The 11,745-nt window shown below is 31.1% G+C and overlaps 1 protein-coding gene across 1 annotated transcript; it reads right to left on the reverse strand.

Moving 5' to 3' along the window:
• Positions 1–6,558: 6,558 nt before the first annotated feature.
• On the reverse strand, positions 6,559–8,010 carry LOC125837002 (uncharacterized). Its single transcript, XM_049516136.1, has one exon. The coding sequence runs from the start codon at positions 8,008–8,010 to the stop codon at positions 6,559–6,561; it is 1,452 nt and encodes a 483-aa protein (XP_049372093.1).
• Positions 8,011–11,745: the final 3,735 nt, after the last annotated feature.

Below are 11,745 nucleotides of genomic sequence, written 5' to 3' on the forward strand. Positions count from 1 at the left end.
GAAGTTTTTGCTTGTTTATGCTTTAGGAAGTGGACCAACTGATTGTTCTAGGAAGAGCAAATCGACTAACCCCACCCTATGCTTTAGGACAATTTTTGGCAAGATTTGATTTTTATTTGTTTTTTTTTGTTTTTTGGGATACTTGGAGAGGATTAGTGGGGTTAGTTGATAATTTAGGTGAGATGGGGAAGAAAAGGGGTTTGCCCAATTGGGTTTCTGATGGGTGGAAGGTGGAGGTTAGAACACTCGAGAAAGGAAAGAAAGAAAGGGTGTCCCTGCTTTCTTGTTCATTCCTCTTTTCTTAAACTTACATTTGTTTTTGTTGTATTTTGCTTTTGAGATGATAAAGATTGATTATTTTTGTTCTATTCATTTCTGATCTTTCATTGCAAATGTTATTTTTGGCTTAATTTATACTAATATGATACAAAATCATAACTTTGTTTCCCATAACTATTTACCTGATTGTGTAACTAAGGGCTACTACTTTGTGTCTTCCTCTTGTTGGATAAATTAGCAAGTTTGATGTCATGCTTCATTTGTATAGACAAACCAGGCAAAGTAATTGAACTTAGTAATGAATACTTTGTTGAAATGCATGCAAGTTGATCTAAACATCACTATTAGAAAAAAAAGAAAAAAAGTGCAAGTTTTGGGAGTTAGTCTTCTTGCTCTAAACAAGGTTTTAATTGAAGAGATGCTAGTTTGCTTTTATTGCTGAAGTAGGTAAAGAATTCAACATGCACTTTTTTGTTGAACCTTGTAATGCCTAGACAATATAAGTATATGAATGTCCTAGTTCTGGTAAAAAGTTGGTCTTATATTTATCTTTTGAAATTAACTACATTAGGGCCTCCCCTGTTGCAATAGATGGCCTATTTGTTACAACAGATAGGTTATTTGTTGCAACAAGTGGATTATCTATAGAATATTATATTATATTGAATTTATTAAATTTATTGCTATCTTTTTTTAATGATGCACAATTGATTGTAAATTTTTTCATTTTTTCTATTTGTAGAAAAATGGCTTCCAAAAGAAAAACAAGTGAATCAGTCTCTGATAAATCAAGTAAAGTAGCTAAAGTACAAACACCATTGAAAGAACGTGTTGTACAGAAACAAAATGAAAATATGAAAATTGTAGAGGAGGTAGATAAAAATAAAAATAAAGAAGAAAAGGAAATAAATGATGAAGATGGAGATGATGAAGAAACTGAAAATGATAAAGAAAATAAGGAGGAAGGTGAAAAAGAAAGTGAGGAAGGAGATGAAGAGGATGGAGATGAAAATGAAAGTGATGAAGGAGATGATACTGAAAGTGAGAAAGGAGATGAAGAGGATGGAGATGAAAATGAAAGTGATGAAGGAGATGATACTGAAAGTGAGGAAGGAGATGAAGATGTTGTCAAAAATTTTAATATTGACAAGTTTCAGGTAGAGATGCCTATAGATGACCCTACAAATTTGACAGGTGATTTTGTTGTAAAATCAGCCATGGGTGCCAAATTTGATGCTTTTAGAACGATGTTAATGAATGAAAAGTTGGAGGATTTCTTTAAGTCTAGCTGTTTTGGATACTTTCTTGATCTGCCGGAGGCTAACAATGCACGTTTTCAAATGAGCATGGTGTATGATCTTCTCAAGCGCAGGATCAAGTATAAGGGAGATGATGATGATGCTTTGGAGAATAAGAATAAGAAAATGGATGAGATTTGGATAAACTACTGTGGCATGCCAGTTTGTTTTGGCATGAAAGAATTTGTCATAGTGACTGGACTGAGATGTCATCCTCCTTCTGAACCTCTTCCTAAAGTTGCACGCTTAAGAAAGCCAAGAGAAAAAAAGATATCTAAATCAGTCAAGGTTGGCAAGAAAGGTAAAAAGCCAGTCAACACAAAAACCAACAAAGGCAAAGAAAAACTAAATAATGAAAATGAGTTGTTGGCTATTATTGGACCTAGTTATAAAGCCAAAGATTTGATAGAAGACCTCCAAAGCAAAAAGGTTTTGAAGAAGCACAAAGAGCGATTGTGCTTAGTTTGGTTTGTGCATGCCATTTTATGGGCTAAAGACATCAACAATGTCATAGATCTTAGTTTGTTTGTGCTTGCTCAAGATTTGGATGCATTCAACAATTACCCATGGGGTAATAATAGTTATTTCTTGACTATCGAGTATTTGATGTCAAAGTTATCACCGAAGACAACCAATTTATATGGCTTTCCTTGGGCTTTCATGGTAAACTTCACCTCTAATTTTAGTATTTTATTTATCTGTGTTATTGAATAATTAATTTAAATGTTTACTTTCATCATCTTTATATTTTTAGGCTTGGGCATTTGAAGCAATACCTTACCTCAGGAAGCAATTCAATGATTATTCGAAAAAAATTTCTCAGCCAAGGATTCTTAGGTGGTTGTCTGTCAAGAACAACCCAAAAATAAATTCTGTTGATCTCTTCGATCCTCCTCATGATATAGTAAGTCTTCTATAGAATAATATTTATTTAAATTAACTGATTATTTGTTTTGCTTTCATTTAGTTTTCTTCCAATATATGACTCATCTATAATCATCTATTGCAATAGATGAGTCATCTGTTGGAAGAAAACATAAGAGTTTGCTACTGTTTTGATTTTGCCCAACAAATGACTAATATGTTGCAATAGATGTGTCATTTATTTGGATGAAAACTTTATCATTTGTTGCTGTTTTATTTAGGTTCAACAGATGACCTATTTGTTGCAACAAATAGGTCATATATTGAACAAAATTTAAATCTTTTTTTTGTTGTTTTGCTTTCGTCCAACAGCATACCTATTTGTTGCAATAGATAGGTCATATATTGGACAAAATCTCAATCTTTTTTTACTGTTTTGCTTTCGTCCAACAACTTACCGATCTGTTGCTATAGATGAGTCATCTATTGGACGAAATCTCAATAGCTTACTGCTGTTTTGCTTACTTCCAACAGATGGCATATCTGCTGCAACATATGAGTCATCTGTTGTAAAAAAATGATCATTTGCTACTGTTTTGTTTTTTTCCAATAGATGGCCCATCTGTTGCAACATATGGGCCATCTGTTAGAGAAAAAATATATAATTAATATTACAATAAATATTTTATCTATTATAACTTATAGATTTGTTTTAATATAAGTTATTTTTGTTTATAGATTGTACATTCATGGCTTGTTCCCACAGAGCAAGAGTTGCAAATGTCATTCTTTTTAACTCTAGAAATTATTGACACCAAATCAGACCCTATAGTGGATCTAATAAAAAAAGAATTGGTTGGAGCAACAACGATCAAAAGGGAAGCACCTATTGTTTCTGGTGATGCTGATGATGTTGCATTAGATGTTGATGTTGATGTTAATATTGGTGTTGATATTGGTGATGCTGGTGCTAAAAGTGGTGGTGAGCATGTTGATGATGTTAGTGGTATATATGGTGGATTCGCCCCTTTCAGTGGACATACCACATCTTTTGCTTCTTCTTCTAGCTCATGTTCTGCATGTAAATATGAAGAATGCAAGAACAAAGAGGCTCAGTTAATATCTACTGGTGAAGACGTGAAGAAGTCTCTTGATGCTCTTACTAGTGCTGTTAAGGAATTGATATCTAAGAGAGGTGTTATTCCATCAAGAAAAATTTCGGAGTCATTCACACCATTGAAGATTAAGAGGAGAAGAAAATCAATTTCCAAGATATTATCAAATATGAAAAAAAGACAACAAATTGCAACTACTCCCCTTCCTTGCAATGTTGAGTCATCTTCAGGAGCTATAGAAGAGCAGCAGAAGTTGTAGAGGATATGGATTGCTGAAGTCATATTTTGTAAGGTGAAGAACCTGATATTTTGTAATTGCTGATGACAATATCTTATATTTAATAGATGTCCAGTTATTTTATCATGAATTCTATTTTGTAAGCTGGAAAATTTTATATGAATTGTAATTCATGAACACTTAACATATTTAGTTAATCATATTTTGTAATTGCCGATGACAATATTTTATGTTATATAGATGTTCAGTTATTTTATCATGAATTCTATTTTATTTTTAGATTTGTAAAAAGTTAAATTATACTATTGAAACATATGTTGCAACAGGTTATAATATGTTGTAACTCATTTATTGTAACTGATGAATCATCCATTGCAACAAATGAACATATATGTTTGATTATTTTCAACGGATGGGTCATCTATTGCAACAGATAATACATATTAGACATTTATTGTAACTCATGAATCATCCATTGCAACAAATGATCATATTTATTTGATTATTTTCAACAGATGTGTTATTTATTGCAACAGATAGGTTATCTATTGTAATTGAACTTATAATTGACTTCATTTATCACTAATTATGGGTTAAAGAAGCATTTCATATCAAAATAATCAATTGATCATTTTATTTAAACGAACACAGTTAGCTGATCATATAATTAATCTATAATGCATTGAGATTATAATTAAACTTATAACTGAAATATAATTATAATTGAATAACTTTATTTATCACTAATTATGGGCTAATGAAGCATTTTCATGTAAAAATAATCAATTGATCACTTTATTTAAGACGAATACAGTTAGCTGATCATCTAATTACTTTATAATGCATTGAAAATGTAATTGAACTTATTAATTGAAAGTTAATTATAATTAAATAAATTTATTTATCACTAATTATGTGTTAATGAAGCATTTCATATCAAAATAATCAATTGATCATTTTATTTAAGACGAACACAGTTAGCTGATCATGTAATTAATCTATAATGCATTGAGATTATAATTAAACTTATAACTGAAATATAATTATAATTGAATAACTTTATTTATCACTAATTATGGGCTAATGAAGCATTTTCATGTAAAAATAATCAATTGATCACTTTATTTAAGACGAATACAGTTAGTTGATCATGTAATTACTCTATAATGCATTGAGATTATAATTAAACTTATAACTGAAATGTAATTATAATTAAATAACTTTATTTATCACTAATTATGGGCTAATGAAGCATTTTCATGTAAAAATAATCAATTGATCACTTTATTTAAGACGAATACAATTAGCTGATCATGTAATTACTCTATAATGCATTGAAAATGTAATTGAACTTAATAATTGAAAGGTAATTATAATTAAATAACTTTATTTATCACTAATTATGGGTTAATGAAGCATTTCATATCAAAATAATCAATTGATCACTTTAATTAAGACGAATACAGTTAGTTGATCATGTAATTACTCTATAATGTAATTGAACTTATTAATTAAAAGATAATTATAATTAAAAAACTTTATTTATCACTAATTATGGGCTAATAAAGCATTTCATATCAAAATAATATAGAGTCGATTGAAAATGATCAAACATATATGCTCATCTGTTGCAACTGATGCTCATATATTGCAACAAATGAAACATCCATTGCAACAGATGAGTATATATACTTGATTATTTCCATTGGATGAGTCATCTATTGCAACAGATAATACATATTAGATATTTGTTGTAACTGATTCCAATAATTGTTGCAACAGATAATCATATTTATTTGATTATTTTCAACAGATGGATTATCTATTGCAATAAATAATGCATCTAATGCAAAATATGCAAAGGTTGTTGCAACGAATGAGCATAACTAATATATTGTATATTATAAGTATGAACATACAAAATTAACCAAAATGAATTACAATTATCAAATTCATAACTAAGTACAAAATAGCTATTTCACTATTACAATAATTATAGAGCATTTCGAACCGGGCATGTTGTTCTCTTGTGTCCAATATTTTTACATATTGAACACTTATTTTTTCTTGTTGGAAATGATTCCCCGACTCCACGCCTCCTTTTCGTTCGCCTTCTTCCCGGTTTGCTTGGGTCAACATATGGAGGAGATATTTCTCTCTCCAATATCTCCAAAGGAACAATCCAAGAATCTTCAGGAGGCACCGGATTAATTTCCTCACAATATGCAATTATGTATTTTTCCACCGAATAATATGAAGACGAGTACTCATAGATCTGATTTCCAAAATGTGCACCATATTGGGATCGAAGCGCTGCCATAGCATGTGGACAAGGTATTTTGTCCAAGTCAAAAACTCTACATGTGCACATTCTTCTTTGAAGATCGACCGTGGCAACATCACCATGACCGTTGATACTAAACCTGTAATTGGCTATTTGATGGGCCAATAACTTATTTCCCAAATTGATATTCTTTGATATTTGTTTTTCCATTGAAGGAACAAATATGTTTGGTGAGTTGACCAACTCCATACGTCTTTCGTGAAATAATTTTGCAAATCTCATATTTATTTCGTCAAACAAAGCTACGATAGGAAATTCTCTTTCAACTTCAAACATTGCATTTACGGATTCAACAATGTTTGAGGTCATAATATTATACCTATAAAAAAAATAACTTAATAAGATATATAATTATATTAAACTTAAACAAGATACTCAATATATAATATTGTACCTATTTCCCGGGCAAAATGCCCTGCTTCATCTATGAAATCCCACTGATTCGAGATGTTCGGCTGCTTTGGGTACCATATCCCTTATCTGATTGAAATGGTCATAGAACTCAACTTTATTGTACGCTTTCGCTGCATTATAAAAATGAGATACGACCTTTGCATTGTGAAAATTGTTTCGAATATTTTCTCCAAGGTGCCTCATGCAACAACCATAATGAGCTGATGGATACACAATTGAAACCATCTTTCGAATACTTGAATGCCTATCAGAAATTATGCACAGCTCATCGGTATCATCTACATAACTTCTCATTTGTTCAAAAAAATATTGATATGAGGAATCACATTCTTTATCCACTACACAAAAAGCCACTGGAAAAATATGATTCTCTGCATCTTGCGCCATCGCCGATAGTAAAACTCCTTCATACTTGCTCTTCAAGAATGTCCCATCAACGGCTATGACTTTTCTCAATTGTTGAAAACCTTGAATCCAAGCCGCATAGGCTACAAAAAAGTACTTGAACTTTCCATTTTCATCAACCTGCAATGCCGTCTTACTTCCTGGATTTGCGGACTCAAGCATATAGCGGTATGCATCAAGCACTCCATACCCGTGCTCATGTGTTCCCCTAACCAAAGACTTTGCAATCTCCCTACCCTTATATATCTTCCAATAACTCACCTTACAACCCAATTCTGTACGGAGTTTATTGGTCATATCTCTTGTAGATGGACCTTTACCATTAGGAAAGCTATTTTTGAAGTATTTACCAAGGACTTTTGCTGTGGCATGTGGATTATGACTCGTAATATGCTCTGAACCACATGTGTGATACTTTTTATAAATTTTAATACAAAATCTGTCAGAACTTTTGAATTTCACAGCCCTCAACCACCACTTGCACTCTGGATATGCGCATTTAAAACAATACACACTACGCGAATTAATCACCTTTGCAAGTCTGAAATCTTTTTTCAAGCAAGCAATATGCAATGAAGTGACTAGTTCGTCTTTGTTCTTGAATGTCATTCCTATGTAAAAACCTGTCTCATCATCTTGAAGATTGTTCAACTGTTTTAACTGAGAACTGTCCCTTACATCAACAATAAGTGTAGGTGTTTGGTCCTCCTCCACATCATGTCCAATCTCATCATCTAGAATATTCATGTTCATCTCATTCAATTCATCATTTAACAGATTTTGTTGGTCTTGTCCTACATTTTCATTCTCTATCGGTTTTTCAACAACGTACACCCTTAAAACAGATAGAGTTGCATCACTCAAATAAGCACTCAAACGAAGTTGATTGCTTATCTTAAAAGGCAGGACCCTCTGATTTTCAAAAGACTTGTGCATGTAACTGATGACAAGATCATTTGGTTGACAATTTAGTCCACAATAGCTAATGATTGAGTTCACAAAATCATTATACAAAATATCCCTTTGGACGGTCATCAATACTGACTCTGACATGTCACCAACTTCCAACGCCAAATAAATCGATTGTTTTTCTCAATCCATTCACCATAACAATCAACAGCTATTGTTATTGATTCTTCCATTAATGGTACCTAAAGGAATTTATTAAAAATATTTAATAATGATTGTATAGTAAAGTTGAGTGGCTATATACAGTTAAAAATCATATGCACAATTATTGTCCCAACAAATCAATCATCTATTGCAACAAGTAGGTCATCCGTTGCAGCAGATGATTCACTTGTTACAACTGATAATTCACTTGTTGGATATATGTCCAGAACCAGAACTTTATTCAACATGTAAGTCAATTGTTGTAACAGATGAGTCATTTGTTGCAACAAGTAATTGATTTGTTGGAACATATAATTGATATGTTGCAATATATGACTTACCTGTTTGGATAAATTTCTGATTTTGTCCTAGTTTGGCCTAGTACTGTAACATGTATTCAACGGGTAAGCTATTTGTTGCAACAGATGAGTCGTCTGGTGCAGCAAATGACTCATATGTTACAATAAATGGCTCATCTATTGTGACAAGCTTCTAGTTCTTTCCGAGCTTAGTCTGATATTATAATATGTATCCAACAAGTAAGCCCTCTGTTGCAGCAGATGACGCATCAGTTGCAATAAATGACTTATTTGTTGGGAGAAGCTTCTGGTTCAGTCCCAGCTTGACATGATACTGTAATATGTATCCAACAGATAATCTATCTGTTGCAATAGATGACTTACCTGTTGGGTACGCGACTGTAAAATTTTGAAGAAACACTCAAACTATCAAAATGAAAAATTAGAGTAAAAAATCATTAGTTTACTTACCAAAATCACCTATGATGTAATGTCCAATGATATATGAATGAAAATTCGTCTGAAAGTAGCAGTACAATGTGATTATCAACTGAAGAAGAAAAAAGTGATGAACAACCAGAAGAAGATGGTGATGAACAAGAAGAAGAAGAAGAATGATGATGGAGAAGAAGAATGAAGAAGAAGAGCAGCAACAATGGTCCCCAACAATGGAAGAATAAGCAAGAGAGAAAAAAGGAAAAACTGAACCGTTGGTACACTTTTTTTCCCTCCATTTCTTATTATTTAGTATTTTATATAAGATGGACTAAAGTTTAAATAAAAAAACTTAGGGATAAAAAATGCAACCCCTTAATTCTTAATTTAAAAACTGTCACCCCTACTCAATAATTAAAACTTGAGTCACCAATCCCTAATTTTGAAACTTTTCTATAACCCTTAATTCATTGTCCCGATATACTAGAAATAATAAATTTTGTATAATTATTTTAAAATATATGTTTACAAAAATATCCTTCACATTTTATTTATTTTTACATTTCCTTTGCAACAAAGTTTTTTGCTAAAACATCTTTAACTCCTTCTGCTCCTCCTCTTCTTCTTCTTCTTCTTCTTCTTTTTTTTTTTTTTTCAAAAGTAATATTAAATAGTTGTACTATTTAAGTCAAAATATTTTTTTGAAAAGTTGGCAAAGAATTTTTTTAATCAAATTTATCGCCATAATAGTAAAAACAAAATTATTAAACTATGTTGAAATTAGATTTTTTTTTTAAAAAAGATACCTTTTTTTTTGTTTCCCATTCGATGTCCGGAGCCCCAATGAGCCCACATTGGAGCTCCGACTAAATCCGGATCGCGGTCTGCAAGGCCCATTTGGGGGTGGCGCTCCCAACAGGATTTTCTCCATACCCAGGGCTCGAACCCGAAACCTCTAGTTAAGGGTGAAGCACTCCCACCAATGCACCATAACTTATGTTGGTAAAAAAAGGATACTATAAGAGGCCAACAAATTAAAAGACATTGAAAAACAAATAAAAATAAAAACATATGACAAGAAAGAAAATGAAAAGAGGAGAAAATATTAGGAAATGTTTTTAAAAGGCTTTGAGGTTAGTTTTGTAATTATTTAATCTAATACGGGTGTTAAAATGCTATGTATTACTAATACCTAGAATTACTTGGCATTAGTAATATACAACTTAATACACAATAGAGTGTATAACTAGTGCAACATTAGTTATACATGGCAAGAAGAAGTGTATCAAACAAGTTACTACTAATACACACACCTAATGCATGCATTATATTTCCTAATAATCTCTCATATTCGTAAACTTTTAATCCTCCCTGAATTTTTTTGTCTATTTTTAACATTGATTGTCCAATCGTCTTTTAATATATTTAATAGACATAATAATTTCATGTGAGAGAAGATGAGAAGAAAAATACCTTGACATATAACGTTGTAAGAAAAGGAAATTTTGTGTTACTGCACATGAAATCGACGTGGTGAATCTCTCGATTTTAGTTGCAATAATATCTCTACTGAACAGAGCGAGGTGTTCTTCTTCTCACCTTCTCTCACATGGAGTTATTATTTCTACTAAGTATATAAAAAGACTATTGAATATTACATATATAAAATTGTGGACAAAATCAATATTAAAAAATAGGCAAAAAATTGGGAAAGGACCAAAAGTGCACTAATATTGCAAACCATGATGGACTATTAGGCGTCCTTTGGTAGGGAGTATTAACATAAATAGTCCATGTATAATATATTATTTAATACTATGCTTGGTAGGAATTTTGGATCTATGTATAACTAATCCATGGATTAGCTATACACCCTACTTGATATTATGAATATATTACTAATACCTTCCATTTAGTGGTATTAGACCATTAGTAATACATAGGATTTAATATCATTAGATAATTTATGAAAAGACAAAAATATCCATCAAATCATTTTAATGATTTGTTTATTTTCTTAATTTTGTGTTATATTTGTGCTAATAAAATTATTTAAATAAATTAACTTACAAATTATTTAGAGAAAAAGTTATTTATTGCTAAATAAATCCAATACAAATCAATACAATATTTAAAATGTGAGTTATTTTACATTTATTAATTAGAAAGGTAAATATATCAGTACTTGCAATTTACCAAACAAAATGGGTGAAATTTATATAATGTTGCTAGGAGTAAACTTTGTTATGTTCTCATTATTAATAGGAGTATTTAATATTTCTAATACTCATTGAAATGTATTTTGAAATATCCATTATTTTCGTTATAATTATTCAAGAGAACAATGGATGTAACTCATTGTGTCCATACTCCGCACGAGTGTGTAATGTCATCATTTGCAAACAAAGACATCCAAGTGAACTATAGAAATGAAGATGAATTTGTTGAACTATGAATCAACACTTAAAAGTTTAAGTAGAGGTAATTTTAGAGTTCATTTTCATTGAGTAACAGAGCATTCCCTTCGTTCTTGGATTACAAGATAATCACCATTACACCTTTCAGTCGTCAAGTAAAGTCATTGAAGGTATCACTTTCAATCAAGAGGCACTTCAAAACTCAATTGGCCCTGAAAAAGGAGTACCATTTTATCCAATTCAAATCAGAAGTAACCGCATACAATAACACATATATATATATATATATATATATATACACACACATCTGTAAATGAGAAACAACTATTTACTTGAATGCATAAAATCACGTTTTGAAATAATGTATTAGTCATGTGGAGTATCACTTGACACTCTTTTTAAAAAACTAAAATAGAACATGTACTAGCACAAGTAGGTAATTATCGTAGTTTATTTTAGTACAAAGGAAATAATAGTTTATGTAGATAAATTGAATAATAAATAGTTGAGATATGATTTCACGA

Source organism: Solanum verrucosum, unplaced genomic scaffold, assembly GCF_900185275.1.
Source record: "Solanum verrucosum unplaced genomic scaffold, falcon-dt-bn FXZP01000165.1, whole genome shotgun sequence".
In the NCBI taxonomy this organism is placed as follows: domain Eukaryota; kingdom Viridiplantae; phylum Streptophyta; class Magnoliopsida; order Solanales; family Solanaceae; genus Solanum; species Solanum verrucosum.

Coding starts and splice junctions, on each gene's coding strand:
- LOC125837002 (XM_049516136.1), bottom strand. CDS start 8,010: ATGTCAGAGTCAGTATTGATGACCGTCCAAAGGGATATTTTGTATAAT.